At 40.1% G+C, this 21890-nt stretch overlaps 1 protein-coding gene across 1 annotated transcript in view; it reads right to left on the bottom strand.

The window, feature by feature from the left end:
• LOC126215008 (tyrosine-protein kinase Fer) overlaps positions 1-21890 on the bottom strand; it is a 680444-nt gene that overhangs the window by 24220 nt on the left and 634334 nt on the right. Inside the window, exon 11 of the mRNA XM_049941633.1 lies at positions 17734-17886. Coding sequence (XP_049797590.1) covers positions 17734-17886 — 153 coding nt within the window. The remainder of the gene's footprint in view (positions 1-17733; positions 17887-21890) is intronic.

Genomic DNA, 21890 nt, shown 5'->3' on the forward strand with positions numbered 1-21890 from the left:
CTCCAACCTCTAACTGCAACAACATCTGTCCACAACTGCTTCTCACTGACTCTAACTTCTGTTCTTATTTCTAACTTCCTATGTCCCTCTGTGGACACCTGCTCCTAGAATCCTATCCCATTACCCCATTCAGTCCCATCCGTGCCTGACACGGCATAATCTTAAAGAGCTTCTTATCGACGTATTGGCTACCCTCGTGTGTTGCTCTTCAGTCGTCCTTCAGAGGATGGGTGGATGGGATTGTGAGCCTTTCCATACATCCTTACAAACTGTCCTAAGCACTTAATTGGTTTCTCATGGAATAGTGTATTCCCAACTGCAAAATCTCTCTCTCTCTCTTTCACTGTTCATGTTCCTTCTTGTTTCTTACTAACTTACGGCCTGAGGAAATTTCTTCATTAATCCCGTCTCATCATTTACTTGTTTATTTCCTCAGGATCTTGGCATAATAAATCTGTCAGATCACTTACACTTTTATTGCCTAATGAGCTTGCTTCAGTCATTCCATTACCTTACTCACTCCTTTACCATCTACGGATCTTCCCTCATTAATTCAGTCAATTTACTTTTTTCACATGACCCTTATCTACTCGCACCTCTCACATGGCTGTATGAGGCCCTGTGGCACCTTCTGCCACATATGAGCTTTGACTTTATTTTAATTCATTGCTATTTGTTTTCAGCGCTCCAATTTTTGTTTTGGCAATCAATGCAGTGTTTCTCTTCATGTTGTTGTTGTGGTCTTCAGTCCAGAGATTGGTTTGATGCAGCTCTCCATGCTACTCTATCCTGTGCAAGCTTCTTCATCTCCCAGTACCTACTGCAGCCTACATCCTTCTGAATCTGCTTAGTGTATTCATCTCTTGCTCTCCCTTTATGATTTTTAACCTCCATGCTGCCCTCCAATACTAAATTGGTGATCCCTTGATGCCTCAGAACATGTCCTACCAACCGGTCCCTTCTTCTAGTCAAGTTGTGCCACAAACTCCTCTTCTCCCCAATCCTATTCAATACTTCCTCATTACTTATGTGATCTACCCATCTAATCTTCAGCATTCTTCTGTAGCACCAAATTTTGAAAGCTTCTGTTCTCTGCCTGTCCAAACTGTTTACTGTCCATGTTTCACTTCCATAAATTGCTAGACTCTATACAAATACTTTCAGAAATGGCTTGCTGACACTTAAATCTACACTCAATACTAACAAATTTCTCTTCTTCAGAAATGCTTTCCTTGCCATTGCCAGTCTACATTTTATATCCTCTCTACTTCCACCACCATCAGTTATTTTGCTCCCCAATTAGCAAAACTCCTTTACTACTTTAAGTGTCTCATTTCCTAATCTAATTCCCTCAACATCACCCAACTTAATTTGACTACATTCCATTATCCTCATTTTGCTTTTGTTGATGTTCATCTTATATCCTCCTTTCAAGACACCATCCATTCTCTTCAACTGCTCTTCCAGGTCCTTTGCTGTCTCTGACAGAATTACAATGTTATCGGCGAACCTCAAAGTTTTTATTTCTTCTCCATGGATTTTAATTCCTATTCCAAATTTTTCTTTTGTTTCCTTTACTGTACAGATTGAATAACATCAGGGATAGGCTACAACCCTGCCTCACTCCTATTTCAGCCACTGCTTCCTTTTCGTATCTCTCGACTCATACTACTGCCATCTGATTTCTGTACAAATTGTAAATAGCCTTTTGCTCCCTGTATTTTACCCCTGCCACCTTCAGAATTTGAAAGAGAGTATTCCAGTCAACGTTGTCAAATCTTTCTCTAAGCCTACAAATGCTAGAAATGTAGGTTTGCCTTTCCTTAATCTATCTTCTAAGATAAATCATAGGGTCAGTATTGCCTCACGTACTCCAACATTTCTACGCAATCCAAACTGATCTTTCTCAAGTTTCTCTTCATATGGGGTACAAAAGTCCTGTAAGTGGTGATCAGTTGTCAGTAGAAATTGAAGAGAAATGGGCTGTTAGAGTCCTACTTGCCTTTCTAATTATATGACAGGCACAGGAATATTTGAGAGCACCCAGCAACATTTTGTGTGCCACTGCACTGCATACATTCAGGCCGGCTGTCATCTTCTCGAACAGTTACTGCGAGCTTAAATTGTTACTATTAGGTGTCAGTTGTTTTTTTTGTCAATAAAAAGCAAAGTACTAAGTTTAGGATGTTCTACTAGCTGTGCAATTTTCACCATAAATATTTAAGATCACTGTGCAAATACTTTGGCGAGAATAATGTTATAATGGGCAGCAGTCTATTCTTTAAAAGATTTTAAGGCATAGAGATCACTATGTCAACGTTTAATTTTTGTGATGACATATCACTCCTTTCATTTTGTGATTTTCAGAACACGTGTTAACAATCATTTCATTTTATGAACACGGAATAAATTTTCAACTATCATGATTCCTAAAATCATTTATTTGAATTAATTACTGCTTTTTGACAGTTCTCTGTTGCCATCTTTGGATCCAAGATTAACAATAGCATTGTATAGAGCCACTTACTTACTGTAGTGAAGGAGAAAATTCTGTAATGATGTAAACATAAATCCAAAGATGACAACAGAGAATTGTTGAAAATCATTAATCTATATGAACAAATGATTTACATGACCTCGGCACCTCACTGTTTGTAATACTACAGATAGCTATGCTTACGAAGTCAGAACGTGTGGGGTTTCGAGAATTTCTGCGTAAATTCTAAAACCACTCGGCCTTCTACCGTCTCGAACACACAATATTTTAGATGTGAGAGTGGGATGCTAGAATCCTACCTACTGCGCGTCATACATATGTGTGTGCAGGTGTGAAATCAGTCGCGAGCAGACAAACGGCACCGACAAGTACTTATCGGGCGATCCACGGAAGTTCTAGTGAAAGTATATGCAAGAACTGTGGAACTTCTATGTTATTCTGTGCTAATAGTATCAGTGACCATTGTTATAAATAACAAGAACAATTGAGATCCTGAAACCTGAAAAAACTCTTATTTTGGGCTTGCTGGAGGCAAAATGTATTTTATGATTTGTTTGTAATAGAGTTACGGTTGTTAAGCCAACTCTTTGGTAAATGTACTTAAATCTGTTTCTAATGTGAAACGATATGAGTGACGTACAATAAGTCTAATGTTTATATTGAAAGTGTGAATTTGTTATTGCGCACAGAGTCCAAATATACTGACGGTGTTGCCAAAAGAGCACAGTTTTAAAAGAGAAGGCCTATTAAAATAGTCGTCAAATCGTTAGAACGTGGCAACCGGTGTGAAAGGACAGGAGAAAACAGGAATTTTGAGAAAAAAATCAAATAAGATTTCATTTGTTGCCATAGCAACCGAGCATAATGAGACAAAAGAATCATTCCAAGAAATTGAATTAAGCCCAAAGTATCAGATGGAGACAATTTGTGAATGTAAAAAAGGAGAAGATGTACAAAAGTCACAACATTAAAATCCAGAGAGATACGACTAGAACAATTTGACCGAGAAGATCCATAGCGGGGAGTATACAGGTCGCACACACATTGCGGTAACCAACCTGCACCGACCGCCGCCGACACCAGTGCCGACCTGCTGCCACATCCGCCCACCTATGCAGCGAGAATTCTACACCAGCTGATCGTGAAATAAAAACTTTATTACTCTAGTAAGAAGTGTTACAAAATATTGTGCAGTTAACTTTTACTGTGTAATTGGTATAATTGAAATTAGTATTAAATGCTCACAAGAGCTAATGCTTATAGAAGCATGGACAGTATACAACAAGTTGGGGGAACTTCAGAACCAGTCAGGGCTATGAAAATTAGTAAAGAAGGGCCAGACTGGTCTGAATTAGTGAATCTAATCAAAGTTGAAAGTCTACAATTAAATGCTAAATTAAACGCTCAGAGTGAAGCTTTAAGTGATCATTTCAATGCTCAGAGTGCAGCTTTTGATGCAAATTTTAAAAAAAAACCTGGACTTAATAAACTCAAAAATTATAAATTAAAGTCTCGAGGTGGGATTCTAAATAAAGGACTAGGTTCCATAAATTCTCAATTAAAGGGTCAGAATGAAACTCTACATTTTCAAACGATGAATGTTGGTTCGTTAAATGTCAAAGTAGATGCTCAAAGCAAAGAATCTAGTAGTCTACGCAAAGGCACGGGTGCTTTAAAAACTGAATTTGATGCCACATGTAATAATGTAGAATCAGAACCAATTGAAAACTTAGAATCTTTGGAAGACATGTACAATTGTGAATACAGTAATGTAAGACAGGGAATGAATACTTTGAAACAGAGCGTAGATCAGCCTAAGGAATTAATGCCAATTATTCAGTCGCAAATTACAGGTGTAAGTACACGAGTGGATAATGTCAATAGATACTTCGACGAGAATATATCTAACTTTGATATTATAAATGTATGTAGTCTGGAGGAACCTTTCGAACAAATTATAGATCGAGAAGTTACCGAGAGTATAACCTCCGGAAGCGTTTGGACTGTTGTTTTTTCCAAACTTAATGATACTAGCAAAGGTTACAAATAACATGTGAAAAGAAATCAATTGTATCCAAAATGAAGTAGAAAAAATGTATCGTCACCTAATGTAGTGTAACCTAGTGAAGTGGTGATTGTTTTGCAGTGGGGAGACTTTCAAACAACATTTAACGAAAAGTACTGGTCTGCACTTGCTCGAGTGAAGTTAATATCAGATCGGTGGGATCCGGGCAGAATCATCTAACCCCCAGGGATGTTAACATTATGATTAACGAGTGACGACCGTTGGATCCCAAGTTTTTCTCAGTGTTCCTTCCAAAATAGTTTTCCTACATCGAATTCCCTTCAAATCTTAAACCATTCTGTCATCTATTCCTAAAATCTTAAACTATTCTGTAATCTTATGGTGTGTGCCGAACACCAATCAGCACCACCGTGGAAATTCTTTGCAAGGCCAAAAGCCACTTTCCCTTGGGAACGCTTACACATTGGTTTTGCTGGTCCATTCTGGAATGCTCGATGGTTGATTGTGATAGATTCATTCAGTGATTTTCCTTTTGTTGTCCAGATGTCTTCCACGACATCATCTGCCACCATCCAAGCGTTATCTGCTATCTTTTGCCTTGAAGGTCTTCCACAGACAGTTGTTTCCGACAATGGCCCACAATTCATGTCCGCAGAATTTCAGTCATTCTGCAAGGCCAATGGTATTCAACATCTGACGTCCGCAACGTTTTCGCCGCAATCAAACGGTGCCGCTGAACGATTCTCGGGAGGACGCGTTATTGCTCTTTTTGTCCTCATATCGCTCTCAGCCCCGAGATGGTCGCTCGCCGGCTGAGTTGCTCCACGGTCGCCCTCATCAAACCTTGATGTCTTTGCTACATCCGCCGCATCAGGTTCCTGTGCAGCGGCAGACACCTGCTTTTGCCCCAGGCGATGTTGTCTACTACCGCCACTATCGAGGTTCACGGCGTTGGCTCGAAGGGCGCATTCTTCGCTGCCTCGGACGCGCTATGTATCTGGTTTTGGGGGCCTCTGGTGACCTGCGCCTCTGTCGTCGCACGGGATCTGCCGCTCCCCGTCTGCTTTCAGCGACGGTGCCGTCCGGTCAGCGCCCCGGGGACCCATCTACTGGCTCGCCTCAGCCCCAGGTGTTACCGACGCTGCCTTCCATTTTGCCCCATGGCGACGCGCCGCCGCCGCCTGTTCTCCCGCCGGCGACGCCCGCAGTGGACGCGTCGCTGCAACCACTGGGCACCCCCCTGGGTCACGTGCCGCCGATCGCTTCCCGTGACCCGTTGTCCTCCGCCATGGAACTCTTGCCCGCTCCGGACCATATGTCGTCTTCGCCCGTCGGGTGCCCCGGCCCGATGGAGGTCGACCGTTCGGCCCCTCCAGTCTCTCTAAGGGCGCATACACCACATGTTGGCGTGCACCCTGGAGCAGGTTTTCAGGCGTTTCCTAACTCCCCTCGGACCGAATGGCAGGGTGCGGGTGGCACAGCCTCGCCTGTTGTTAGGCTCCCCACCTCGTCGCATACGTCAACATGGGGTCCTCCCCACAGCGGGCGGTGGCCTTATACCACAACTGTCGGCCGATTTGCAGGGGAGGAATGTGGTGTCAGTGCCAGACACCACACTTTCTAGGTGGTAGCCTTTAAATCGCCCGCGGTCTCTTAGTATACGTCGGACCTGCGTGTCGCCACTATCAGTGATTGCAGACCGAGCGCCGCCACACGGCAGGTCTAGTCTAGAGAGACTCCCTAGCACTCGCCCCAGTTGTACAGCCGACTTTGCTAGCGATGGTTCACTGCCTACATACGCTCTCATTTGCCGAGACGATAGTTAGCATAGCCTTCAGCTACGTCATTTGCTACAACCTAGCAAGGTGCCATAACCAGTTACTATTCTGAACAGATAATATTGTGAATCATGTACCGTCAAGAGCGACGTTCATCATTAATGGATTAAAGTTAAGTATCGAACTAATTACATCTGCTTTCTGAATTTTAATTCCTTGTCATGTTCCAGACCTCACGTCAGTATAGTCCTTCCCTCCTCACGCCAGCCTGCATGAGCTAAAACGCATCCATTTCAGCCCCCACTAGTAACACGGTGTTGGCTCTTCTGCCAACACAACATCTTATATCTTACAAAACCAGTATGACAGTCAAATAAAAAACAATCTTAGAGAATCACAGGTAAAAAGTGATATTTAGATAAAGTGAACTGAATGGAATATTATGTTTGGAGAAAATGTAATACTGTGTGACTATTTGAACAATTAATATACCATAGTATATAGATTTTCTATTTTGTATAGAATATTTTATACCTTTTGTGAGATGTGATATAAATGGGAGAGTTTTGTATTAAGTTTGAAAGTAGTTGGTGTTGTAGATAAAAGGATGGTTTACAAGAGCAAATAAATCATGGCTAACATAAAACACACATCACACCTTTCAGACAACCCTCGCAAACAAGTGTGCGTGGTTCTTCACCATTTGCCATTTCCACAGGGTTGCTACGATTTCCTTCGGGGACCTTGAGGGTGAAGGTGGAAATGTCTGTTCTGTAGGAGACAATTTAACACCAAACCTCCTCCGGTGCCACACTCAAGTACCTGAGGGGTAGGGATGCTGGGGAAGGGGTGGTAAGGATTTCCTGTCTTTGGGGCTATCTTCTTTCCCTTCTTAGATCTTAGCAACCATATCTATTTTTGTTCCTTTCTTACTTCTCATTTGAGAAACTACCTATTTTTTCCCTCTTTCCATATTCACAAACTTCTATCGCTGAAGTCCTTCCTTGTTTCCATGGTTTCTAATAACCTACATCTTATCTTTAGATAAGAAGGCCAAAAAACACGAACACACATCCACACACACACACAGAAGAATATCCTTGTACAAAAACATTGAAATTGCAGACTAGAAACCTGTTGCGATGTGAGAACCGCCAGGTGTTCTAGGGGAATGAATGTGTGTACATAAGAAAATATGCACACATGCACATACATATAAATATATATAAAGACCATGACAATTCTACATCACACACACACACACACACACACACACAAAACATGTGACCTTCATAGAAGATCACCACAAAACAAGTTTCAACTTGAATAAGCATGATGGAACAAAAGGAAAAAAATCCACTATCCCAGGCAACAGTTTCTAGACTGAATCTTCCTGGTCATCAGATTCTGGGGGACCAGGAATGTCATGTACAGAAGAGTCGGAGCCTCTCAAAATCTCTAAGACCAAAACAGAAAAACTCCATAGGAACTCTCAACACAAACACACTCTCCAAAGTTGGTAAACGGCTGAAAGCTATGATTGTGTGAATCTTTTTACTGTGTGTATCACAGCTCAGCATCTCCGCTATATGGTGAGTAGCAACTTTCCTTCTCTTGTATTGTTACATTCCATCCTGGATTTTCCATTGTTTGATTTACTGATAAAAATCATTTTGATTCAGGAAACTTCAGAATCTACAAAGCAAAACTTGCAGTCCAGCTGAACAAGGGACCCAAACAATCTGGCACAGCTTTTGTTGTGCACAAATCAATTATAGACTCCATAATAAACTTCCATTCAACATCAGAAAGAATCTCGACAATCTCAGTCAAATCTGGAAACGAGGCATACACACTGATAAATCCACATGCCCCCACAAATGATTACAACAGAAAAGTTCCACAGGCAATAGATGACTGGGAACTACTGGAGGAAACCTCAAATAAAATCCCTACTCATCACGTGAAAATTATGTTAGGAGATTTCAATGGATAACTGGGCAAAGAGAAAAAAAGATTCAGGAAAAGAATGGGAATTCATACTGCTCACAAGAGAACAAATAAAAACGGCAAGAGACTGATAAACTTCTGCGAAAACTTTGATCTTAAAATCATGTCTACACAATTCCTTAAACCTGTAAACAAACTTACAACATGGAAATCACCCAATTCAGCTTTTGGTGAATTTCAGTAGACCATGTTGCCATATCTAATAAGAATACCAAAGAAATACTCAACGTACAAACAAGAAAGGGATTTTTTGAGTCAGACCACCATCTACTGCAAATAAAGATTAGATTTCAATCTAACAGAAAGTAAACAGCGATGAACAAAACAGTTAGAATTGATCCAGAATACCTTAAACTTAACAAGAGGGAAATTCTCCAGGAAATTGGGCAATCAAATGCAACGAACTGGAATGAACTTGCAGAAGTACTGAAAAACATTATGAAATTTGGCAAACCCCCAAGAAAGAGAAAACACAGATGGTGGAACAGTGCATGTGATCAAGCAATAGAAGAAAGAATAAGGCTTGGAAAACTTTCAGTAGCAACAAAACTACAGGAAAATGGTAGGAATTTTTGAGAATACAGAAGAGTTCATCCAAGGCAATACGAAGAGAAAAACATAGATATGATAAAAGCCAGCTTAAAGAAATTGAACAAGAATTTATTAAGAACAACACCAGAAATTTTTACAAATTTTTCAAAGAAGACCTAACAGGGTATCAACCACCAAATGTGCGCTTTCGCCAGCCCGATGGATCACTGAAAATCAACATTAAAAAAAACTGTCAAATTTTAGATAAATATTTTCACTCACTTCTCAACTGTGAGCCTCTGGCAGAACAACTAGATTTTGAAAAACCCACATCCAATCCCGATTCAAATCCACCATCACTTAAAGAGGTAAAGGAAATAATCAATTCTTTGAAGAACAACAAGTCTCCAGGGGAAGACGGAATCACAGCAGAAGTATGGAAATTAAATGACAATAATGCTATGGAAGTTATATGACAATAATCTCACACAAGCAACCCACAGAATTATATAAAATATTTGGGAAACTGAACAAATATCTGCAGAGTGGAAATGTGCATTAAATCACCCTCTCCACAAAAAAAGGTGCAAAAACTGATCCAAATAATTACAGGGGAATTTCACTGCTCCCCGTAATATACAAAATTCTTTCAAAGGCCCTGTTGAACAGACTAGAGGAACAAGTGGACCAGTTAATAGGGGAGTATCAGGCAGGGTTTCGCAAAAGGTCGATCTTGCATCGAACAGATATGGAACTTAAAAACAATTTTGCAAATAAGAAGATGTAGAAATACTGTGGTAACTTTTGTCAATTTTAAAAAGGCTTACGATTCAGTACATAGACAAACATTATTTCACACCTTAGAGGAGTCCAGTATTGACAGGAAAACAAGGTCAATTATTCAACAGGCATTAACAGATACAATCTCCAAAGTTAAATTCACGGGAGAAACATCAGAAGATTTCATATCCATACTGGTGTTTGCCAGGGAGATGGAATGTCCCCTCTTCTGTTTAACAAGGTTCTGAAAAAAATTGTGAGGATATGGGAAAAGGAAATAAAAGGAATTCAACTTGGAATTAAAAGAGAGCAGAGAATTATGGTGGAGTGTCTGGCTTTCATGGAAGATCTTGCCATTCTAACGAACAATAGAGAGGAAGCCAAACTTGCATTGGAAAAACTACATGAAATCTCACAGAAAACTGGGCTACAAATCTCCTTCGAGAAAACACAGTATATGGAAAACAAACCTGTAGATAATCTCCCCATTACTACTCAATACGGGAAAGTGGCACAAATTGACCACTTCAGATATCTGGGGGAGATAATCCAACCATCACGACTGAGCTCAATAGCCAATAAAGATAAAATCTCCAGATTACAAAAAGCATATAAGCTCACTTGGAATCACTATAATAAGAAATCTATTTCTGTCAATGCGAAACTAAGGCATTTCAACAACAGTAGTCCTACCAGAAGCACTTTATGCTGTGGAAACTACAGTGATTCATGGCCATACTAAGACCAGAGAGATTGAAAAGCAGGAAAGAAAAATTCTGAGGAAAATATATGGACCAGTGTTTCGGGAAGGAATTTGGATGAAGAGGCCAACGAGAGAGATTTACAAAAATGTAGAAACAATAACAGACACCATTAGAAAGAGAAGGATGAAATTTTATGGACATATCAGCAGGATGAATAAAAGCAGGCTCACAAGACAAATCTTTGAGATAGTACACAAGAGCAAAAACAAGACAAAGTGGATCCCTGAAGCAGAAGAAGATATTAAAGAACTGGGGATCACACAAGACATCATAAACAATAGAGAACAGTTTAGAAACATCATACAGAAACACACACTTAAATAAGAAAATACGGAGAACAGAACGGGATAAAGATGGTCGGAAGAACGCAAGAGAGAACACAATGAACATATGAAGAGAATTTGGGAAGAACGGAGAAAGAAGAAATCGTGACTACTCAAGTTCAATTGCTCTCTCAAAAGGGAATAATCGAAAATAATAATAATAATACAGGATATAAAACTATCATACATATACATAAGTATATAAAAAAACTAGGACAATTCTACATCAAGTATACATAAGAAGGAGGTGTGAGCAAAGAAAAAGAATGCAGACAAAGAGGGGAATTGATTGCGATAGTCATTTAAGAAAAGTCAGTATAATAAATGCTCTGAAAATTGATGAATAGTAGGATAGTAGGACTTTAATTATAGGTAGACGTAGTGTCTACTAAGAGTATAGCAGTTGAGAAGTAGATGAGGACTCTAGGGATTAAATGATATATTAAGAAGTGAACACAAAGTGTAGAGTAAATTTGTAGCTTTACCAGAAAATACTTAATTATAGTATACATAGAAACATATACTAGGGTAATGAACCGTGAGGCCTAGTCAGACAGGATAAGGGGGAATTACCTGGCATTTACTAAATATAAAGGACAGGTGTACCTACATGGAGATAGGACGACCCGTGGCCTAAAAAATAGGAATGTTTTCTAAAGGGGCGTACCTACCAGAATGGAAAGAGGAAGTGCTCTCATAAGGTCAACCCACAAGCAAGGTATGGGTACCGATCCTAGGGGAAAGGGACAGTATCATGACAAACGTCACAAAAAATTTTGTGGGGATTACTCTGGAACGTTTGAATTCTATGCACAACGAGCATTAATATGTTTCATGGAAGTTTATGAGTGTCTAGAGAACACTTTGATTTTGCCCAGAGTTCCTCCAAACTATGAAGAATAGTAAAAATAGTACATACTAAGGAAAAGTAGCACAATAGATGAGAACAGAAAGTAGATTACTCACGTGTCATGAACACCTGGAGTTTACGATTGGAGAGAGGGAGTCCTCATAATTCCTAAATATTAGAAAAGTTGAGTAAAATCTCGCACAAATGCTCATGTCCAAGCAAAGTAGAGTAAGAATACAGTAGAAAGACTGTAAGCAGAAGCCTGCTTAAGAGAGTACAAAGAATTGTAGTTGAAAAAATATACCTATATAACAAACTGCCTATTGGCTTCTGTCTCGGGTTCTTCGGCCGACGTTCATCTAATGATTTTTCTGACGTTTCGCCAGCACGAGTGGCTGGCATTGTCAAAGCTTCACCCTCCATTGCCGGTGGTGAACTACAGTTCACCACCGGCAATGGAGGGTGAAGCTTTGACAATGCCAGCCACTCGTGCTGGCGAAACGTCAGAAAAATCATTAGATGAACGTCGGCCGAAGAACCCGAGACAGAAGCCAATAGGCAGTTTGTCAACAAGTGGCCACGAAAGCCTCAACAATTTTGTATACCTATATAAACATGTAGAAGAAAAGTATATGGTTATGATAGGTAACATTGTTATGGGTGATGTATACTGTTAAAATGTGAAGTGTTATTATGTGCAATATTAATGTACATAATGATTATGTATAAAATATCGCGTGTTCAATCTGAGGGGCGAGGATACGTACTGTTTCGAGAATTTCTTCTCAAATTCTAGAATCACTCGGCCTCCTACTGTCTCGAACACATGATATTTTACATGTGAGAGTGGGATGATAGAATCCTACCTACTGCGCATCACATGTCTGAGTGTGCAGGTGTGAAATCAGTCGCGAGCTGAAGGTAGACGCAGCGGACAAACGGCACCGACAAGTACTTGTCGGGTGATACTGAAAGTATACGGAAGAACCGTGGAACTTCTATGTTATTCTGTGCTAATCGTATCAGTGACCATAGTTATAAATTTAATGATTTGTTTGTAATAGAGTTACGATTGTTAAGCCAACTCTTCGCTAAATGTACTTAAATCTGCTTCTAATGTGAGACGATACGAGTGACGTACAATAAGTCTAATGTTTATGTGCAAAGTGTGAACTTTGTTCTTTATGAAGCCTAAATATACCGATAGTTATTTTCTTTGAGTACCTAATTATTTTGCAAGTAGAGAGAGAGTCTTCAAGGTTCCTGTAACTAGCATCATTCTTTGGTGAAGAAGGTTACAGAGATTACAGAAGCCAGCTATCCAGAAAAGAAGATTGGCTGTGAACACTGAGTAAGTCAACTTGTATAAGAGAACTGGGAAGTTTGCACATATACTTCACACGTTCTTACTCGTCAAATTGTTGGAAACTGTATTTCATTTTATAATTTTTAAGATGTGAGTATGGTTCTATCAATTCAGGTTGGTTTTGTAATAACATACCCTTAATCAAATTTAACTTTTACTCACCAACTGAAGGAAAAGAAACTGTCGTATAAAATCAAATACTTAATTGAACTGATAGTAATTGCTATATAAAAATTCATAATGTATTCTGCAGATTTTGAGTTACATCAATTATCTTTGTTCTCACAGCAACTTTGGCTAACATGTGGAGGCACATGTAATCCAGACATGTTAAACATTCGTAAATAAAAAGGGAATGTTCATTTATCGTGATCCCACTGACCGGTGACTAAATTTAAAAGTGTATACCGTGAACCTGGGCTCAATTCGTAATGGGACTCAAACGATAGATACCACAATGGCTAACTGAAAAAGATAGTTCCAACATCTCGTTGGGGAAGGACGAGCTACTTAGGTTTGAGAGTTCTTTATTAAAATTTCCAGCAAAGTTGTGTGTAATGTATACTGGGACTATTTTCAAATGTAGCCGTTCATTTTCAAACCAGACCTGCACTAAAAGTGATTATTGAAGAAAATTCCACTGACATACTCAGATAATGTCCACATAATACACTGCAACACAACAGGTCCGGAGTGATCTTATTACACGTACGACACATTCAGCAGATGGAACTGCACCAAATGCACAGACGACACACGAGTTTACAGGAAGTCGACAAGTTTCCCGCCCCGTATCAGTGAGCACGGATATTACGGAGGCACTGCTCGCAAATTTCCGCCAGCCGTCCACCGTGAGGCCGCCGAACAAACCTGGGAACCGAGCCTAGCCACCCATTACTCAATTACACATCAGCTGTTCAGAGATCGAGGTCCACGTAAAGCTTCACAATAACCGACAAATATCCTTCGAGTGCCCCGTCCGAAGCGAGAACAGAAACGATCCGAAGTGAGGACAGAATTTCGGAAACTGCAACCTGAAAATGGCCGACACTGGCCTCGGCCGTCTCAAATTCACAGCCTCGTCTCAGTTGCTTAGGCTGTGGTGTAAGAAGACCCGACTGTACTCTCCAGAGATGGAGATTTCCGATGTCAATGCCGCGAGCAACTGCCGTGTAGTGAAAATTGTGGACCACTCGCTCTGCTATCGACATCGTCCCACATCTACACAGAGAAAGATCTACTTCCAGTAAGTCCAAATGCCCTCGAAGGTGGCCACCTGGTGTAATCTTCCACACACTTACACCTGTTTTAATATATTTAACGTCGGGAGATAGTTCCGACGGCAGAGGTCTCTTCATTTTAAGTTGTAGCACAATATTGACCCATTTCACTTACTGTTTCTGTACATAAAATTCAGGAAAATCATTACAGATTTACTTTTAACCAGGAAATTATATAAATAAGTGTTATGTTTGACCTGTCAAATAAAAAATCAGGCTATTTGTAATGTTTTTTTATTGTTTTGAATGTAAATACAGTATAAAATTACAGTGACTCAAGTTGTAACGTGCCAGGCTGATTCCTGACACGGGGCACCACTCTTAACGTGCCGGGACACGTCCTTATTTATTAGTCCCACTATCAGTTCACGTCACAACTGGATGTACTGGTATTGAAACATTTCCTCACCCAGTAGATAGTGCGCAGTGTTCTCGACCTACCTTGCTCTGTTTATTCAATATTGTCTTCCCGGTAGCTGCGTCCGTCTCACCTAAATCACACTGAAATTAAGAAGCCAGGATCCTAGGTGAAGTTTTCCAAAATCAAAAGTCAAGATCGTACTCATTGTTGAACATTTATGCCAACCACAGTGAGATTTATTTGTTATCACTCGCACACACAATATTCGTGTGACAAGGCCTCTTAAACTTAATCGTCACAATAGGTAGGTCAAAAACTTCCAGTCTTTAACAAAGTTCACATTTACAATTACTGAAAAATTAACCAACTTGCCGCATTTTTGCTCCGAGAGAATCTGACCGAGAACTACCTGAGAACTGCACCAGCTCGGACCTTATATAGACGAGTGCTCGAATATTTGACTATTTCTGTTAATATATCATAGTTTATAATTTCCCAGGGTTAAAATGATCCTTTCCAACTGCTTTTGAATTTAACTATTGGGTTTTATTATTTAAATAACACGAGTGAGCTGTATCAATTTAAATACGCGTAACTAACTTGTGCATCCGCCGTGGGAATTCCCGACTTATAACCACGGCAGCCCTTTTGAACATAATTTCTACATATTTGAATTTACTTAATTCTTAATTAATGCACTTACAAAGTTGAGACCGGAGTTATTTTACGTAGAAAAATAAAGATAGCAAAAGTATCGAAACACATCTCAGAATTATTTGGTAGTTTGGTCACAATTGGCACTGAAAGTCATACAGGCTACAGATTTTAAGTCTTAATATCTATTTAACTAACAGACTGTAGGTTAATTTAAACACTTTGCTGGAATCAGTAAAATTTGGGCTTTCTTTTGGATGCAGTCTTATAGCTGAATTTGATCTATTAGCTCACTCGAATTTTACTTAATATGTATTGCACAATATACGTCATTGTCCATAACTGTTAATAGTATGCATTTCCAATAAAAGTGATTAGCTCATTACTTTCAGAATAGACATTAGAATGTACTGAAATAATAGACTTTACTAGGGGAATTTTATTTAAACTATTTCTGAATTCTGTACTATGAGGCTGAAGGCCACAGAATCTGTAGTTGGAATCTGAGCAGTGAAAATGAGAGAAAAAAAAAATAAAAGTTCATTGCTTAAGTAAGTTACTGAAGGAGTGTAAAACCAAAACAGGATAGCAGTGGGCAACCCTGCTTCGTTACAAAGTGACTAAATACATTTCATAAAATCAAGTTTTATGAATTCAAGATATTATGAAAGTCTTTATATTTTAGTATCTTTGCATGTAGAATATCTAAAGTTTTGGTAGGAGTTGTAACATAGTATGGCTGAGCAAGTGAAGCAGAAAGGTGTGCTAGCATGCAATTATACAATTTCTGATGTTACATGACTGAGAAGATACGAATAAATGAAAGTATTATTGAAATTAAATAAAAAGTTACCAGTTTGACACGCACTATACAAATATTAAAAAAACCGTACGCGTCTAACGGAACAAATACAAGCGACAATCGTCGAGACTGTCGACCCGCAAATATAATTTCCTTATGTGTTTCACTTCCTGCTATAGACCAATTTAAATATATTTCACAAAAACTGTTATTTTACTGTGAACTGCAATGACAGTTCAAATGTGTGTCAATCCAGTAGTCACAAATGAGAGCACGAGCATTACAATGCACATCCTTACTTTAAATCACTCGTTTTACATACGAGGTGTGGCTAGAAAAAAACCGGACTAGTACTGGTGAAACAATAAAACGAATGCAATAAGGCTGAAAGTCGCGTGGCCTGTCACGTGACTCTCGCTCCGCCTACTGCTCGAGTTTCATCTGCCTCCTGCACTCAGTCTGCCCGTGGCGTCTGTTTTAAGTAGTTGACGTTTTGTCTGTGCGTCGGAAAATGTTGAGTGTACAGAAAGAACAGCGTGTTAACATCAAATTTTGTTTCAAACTAGGAAAATCTGCAAGTGAAACGTTTGTAATGTTACAACAAGTGTACGGCGATGATTGTTTATCGCGAACACAAGTGTTTGAGTGGTTTAAACGATTTAAAGATGGCCGCGAAGACACCAGTGATGACACTCGCACTGGCCGACCATTGTCAGCAAAAACTGATGCAAACATTGAAAAAATCGGTAAACTTGTTCGACAAGATCGCCGTTTAACAATCAGAGCAGTGTCTGAGTTAACAGGAGTTGACAAGGATTCTTCATGAAATTTTCAACATGAACAAAGTGTGTTCAAAAATGGTTCCAAAGTGTCTCACAATTGAACAGAAGGAACGCCGAAGAATGATTTGTTCTGACATCCTGGAAAACATTGAAAGTGATCCCACCTTCTTACAAAATGTTATTACTTGCGATGAATCGTGGTTTTTTACTTACGATACCGAAACTAAACGCCAATCGATGCATTGGAAAACTCCTGGTTCTCCACGACAAAAAAAAGCACGAATGTCAAAATTGAAATTCAAGGCAATGATGATTTTTTTTTTGACATCAAAGGGATTGTGCACATTGATTGGGTACCAGAGGGACAAACAGTGAATCAGCATTACTACATTAGCATCCTGGCTACCCTACGTGAGCGAGTACGGAGAAAACGGAACGATTTGTGGAGAAAAAAGTCACGGATCCTTCACCAAGACAATGCCCCAGCTCACAGTGCGTTGTCAGTGAAGACGTTTTTGGCAAAACACAACATTCCCATCTTAGATCATCCACCCTACTCACCTGATTTGGCCCCCTGTGACTTTTTTCTTTTCCCTAAAGTCAAGTCAGCTTTGAAAGGAACTAGATTTGAGACTGTTGAAGCAGTAACAGAAAAAGCGACGGAAGTAATGTATGGACTTACCGAAAATGATCTGCAGCATTGCTATGAACAGTGGAAAATTCGTATGGAGCGGTGTAGAGACCGAGGAGGAGAGTACATTGAAGGAGATAACATGAAATTGTAAATAATTGTAAATAAATGTTTTTTCCAGCATCAGTCCGGTTTTTTTCTAGCCGCACCTCGTATTTTGTAATTTCTTTTTACGTTTCCTCTTATCGACATTTCTGACACGATTAAATAAGAACTGCAAGCTGGGCAGTGGCAGTACCTATGAGACAGTTCCTGGCAGCGAGGTCTCGGTGGATGCAGTTGTGGGACTCGAGGTAACTCATGCCGGCGGCGGTGTCGCGGCACATCCCCAGCAGCTGCCGCTGCGTCAGCCCGTCCTCGTGGCTGCGCAGGAACTTGAGCAATGAGCCACCTGCGAGGCCGGGTACACGAGTCTTTCATTCCAGTTGACATTTCCATATTTTGCACTATTTTCAACAACAAATCTAGGTGCTTACAATAAAGAGTGTCAAAACAGAATAAGACATTTGTATGTCGTGTGGGTGACAGCCGTTTTAGCCACTGATACAATAAACTGAAAATGATTGACCTTTCAGTATTGAGAATTTAGCAGGATGAACACCAGAGAGAGGGGGAGGGTGTGGTGTGCGTACTGTAAAAACTTTGGTACACACACCGTCAGATTATTTGACTTGTCGCGCTAACGAAGTAGGCGAGTGTCAGCAATATGTCTCGTGGTCTTATCGTGGCGCGTTTATCTTCTGCCATTAGGTCAGACGATAGAAATGCCACTTGCACGCTTAGAGTAGCAGATTGACAGTGACCAACTTTAAACAGAACTTGATTAATTTTCACACACATTTATTAAAATAATAAAAAGCGTAGACATTACGTAACTTGATTCTGGATGCTGTTTACAATTGACAATCTGAAGTTCCTTTGGTCTTGGAACGTTAATCTTATTCTCACATATCTCTGACACTTGACAAAGTGTCTATACATTTCTCTTCATGGCCATGTACAGGAATATGATAATCTTATTGGGTGCAGACTGAAACTTGACTATAGACTGGTAGAGACTAATGCAGACTGACTAATCGGAGGTCTGTACACTCGTTATAATACCTCGCGCATTCAGGTATCACTGCGCGAGTGTGATCCGCGAGGAGAAAAGGTTCTACGTTAGCAGCAATCTCATTGGCTGCATTACATATTAATATGTGGATCGGCAGAAGCAGAATTTGGTCCGTCTCTAAGGCAGCACCATCTTGTAGTGCAGAGACGGGCGAGCGCTGCACCTGCGCTGTTGTGCTTAGCGGGGCGCGCTCTAGTGGGAAAGTTGTGTACGTGCTGACTACGCGCAACTATGTACACAACGGAGAGGAAGTGAGAAAATACTGGTAGGAAGTCTGATAGAATGTGTGCGAGGAATCGGAACCACAATTTCATGTGTTTTTTATCGTGATTAGGTTTCACCTGTGGTTCTGTTTTTTGAAGGAAATAAATTGGAACTAAATTTAACTTTCGAACATTAAATATCGCTAACATCTTTACAGATGATAAATACCCAAAAAAAATAGGAAAATGAAAGTAATTGTTAAGAATATGAGGAAAATTTGTGGGACTAGAGGTAGCTGGTGCCGGTGGTGGTGTCATGGCACATTGGCACATCCCCGGCACCTGTCGCTGCGTCAGCCCGTCTCCGTGGCTGCGCAGGAAGTCGAGCGACGAGCCACCTGCAGAGCCTGCTACTTACCGTTAAGCAGACACGATAAGTTGCAGACAGGCACAACAGACAGACATTAACAAATCAGCTTTCACACACAGATATCCTCAACGTGTCATCTTCACCGGTAGTAGCAATCTATCTTTCCCTTATACTATTGATACTCCAATGTGGAGTTATCATTGTTTGTAAATAATTGTTGATGTTGACTATGGAGCAGCTTTTTCTTTTTTGTTATGATAATCACTATTAAACAAAAACAAGACATCGATTAACAAAACAGTGGAAGTTCCTTACATTATTTTAAATTTTCCTCGAATCTTGACACTGTTTTCACACGAAGTTGAATAATAACAAAATTTGAGGATGATGACCAGCAACTTATTGAAAGTAACAAAGCTATTTGATATTTTCATTACTTCACCAAAGGTATCAGTAACACAATAAGACACACTATTACAAGAACTTAAAGGGTTTTTGGTGGTTGATGATGTGTGTTGGGTACTGGTTGTATTTTACAATGAGTATTTTTTGGGGAGTTCTAAACATATGTGTTAATTTTTGTGTGGCAGAAGTTGATTTTTGGGTTCAAGTATCACGTAAATCAAATGAACTCTTTTGTACCAATCTGTTTCAGACGCCAATGTAGACGAGGCATGCCAGACATCTGTGAGGAACCGGACAAAATCGGTGGGAACGGTGGCGAGAGAATCGGAAATTCCACAATCGGCAGTGCACAAAGTCTCGCATAAGAGATTACGCCTCAAGTCCTAAAAGGTACAGGTGCTTTAGCACTACAGCTGACAGACAAACCTCGGTGCAAGCAGTTTGCAGTGGGTACACTAGATGAGACTGATGTGAACGGTGTCTTTTTTTGGGGAAGATTTGTGAATCCAACAAACTGAACTGTCATATACGGGGATCAGTGTGTCTTCGTACAGGCACAAAATGGGAATACACAGTCACCAGGTCAATGCACGGTGCTGACTTGCATCACTCACCCGTCTCCCGTCAACAGTGGTGTTTAGCTGCACGTGTTACGACAGTTTGCTGAGCCGTGACTGGAGCCGCAGCCAACTGATATGGTATTGCATCACCTCACTGGTCCCTAAATGCCCACAAATTTCTGGATCAAAAGTTCCCAGAGAGCTAGATCAGATGAGACGATCCGATTCTGTGGCCACCACCGTCACCTGACCTCACAACACTATACTGCACGGTCGAGTGTACCGAACCGAGGTCACACACCTTCGGGACTCGAAGTCACGCATTTGCACCGTATTCGAACACTGCGAATACCGACAGGATGTTCTCTGTGCCATTACGGGTGCACACATTGGTGAGTGCAAATGAAAAAACAAAACTTTATGAGTCATATTGTCGCATGTTATAAACCAGTTGTTATTATGTAGTATAGTTTTGAAGTTACTGAAATCTGAAGTTTGAAAGATAATTTACAGATGCAATGTCATTTCACATTTGAATGCTGTAAGGAGAACCACTGAGTCAATAATAATATTTTATTATCTGAACGGGATCCCCGAGTTATGTCAGGCTTCATACTTACGAACAATCCACCCTCAGATCGGACTCGCAGTTCACTGAAGCATTTTCACAGTATTTCTCTACCGTTCCACTAACAAATGGCGAGAGGGAAAGGAACATCTAATTTCTACAATTTTATTACAGTGATCTTTTCTCCCTATGTAGGTGGGCACCGACAATATATTTTCACCTTCAAAGGAGAACGGTGGAGATGGAAATTTCGTGAAAAGATCTCACCACGACAAAAAATGCCTCTGTTTCAATTATTGCTACCCCAATTTGCATATTATATCCGTGGCACACTGTCCCCTATTTCACGATAACACAAAATGAGCTGCCCTTTTCTGAACGTTTTTCACGTCCTCCGTCAATCCTATCTGGTAAGGATCCCGTACTGTGCAGCATACTCTAGCTGAGGGTGGACAAGCATAGTGTAGGCAGTCTCTTTAGTACACCTGTTGCATACTGTAAGTGTTCTGCCAACAAAACAGTCTTTGCTTCACCTTCTGTACATTATCTGTATGATCATTCCAGTTTAAGTTGTTTGTAATTGTGATTCCTAGGTATTCAGTTGAACTGACAGCATTTGGATTTGCGTGATTTATTGTATAACCAAAATTTAATGGATTCCTTTTACTATTCATGTGGATGGCCTCATCACACTTTTCATCACTTAGGTCAATTGCTACTTTTGGCACCACACACATATTTTGTCTAAATTGTTTTACAGATAGTTATGATGTTACCGTACGAGATGGTAAATGACAGCATCATCTGCAAACAATCTAAGAAGGCTGCTCAGAGAGTCACATAAATCATTTAAATAGGTTCGCAACAGCAGAGGGCCTATAACACTTCCTTTGGGAACACCAGGTATCACTTCCGTTTTACTTGACAACTTCCCATCAATTGCTATGAGCTGTAATATTTCTGACACAAAAACACAAATCCAATTGCACAACTGAAATGCCACTCATAGGTAAGTAATAAGATTACAAGCCACTTGTCAGGAATGGTGTCAAAAGCATTTTAGAAATCTAGAAATAAGCAATCAATTTGAGATCCTCTGTCGATAGCACTCATTATTTCATGAGAATAAAGAGCTAGTTGTGTTTCACGAGAACAATATTAGCTATGAACTAACA

The sequence above is a fragment of the Schistocerca nitens genome, chromosome 12 (genome assembly GCF_023898315.1).
Source record: "Schistocerca nitens isolate TAMUIC-IGC-003100 chromosome 12, iqSchNite1.1, whole genome shotgun sequence".
Lineage (NCBI taxonomy): Eukaryota > Metazoa > Arthropoda > Insecta > Orthoptera > Acrididae > Schistocerca > Schistocerca nitens.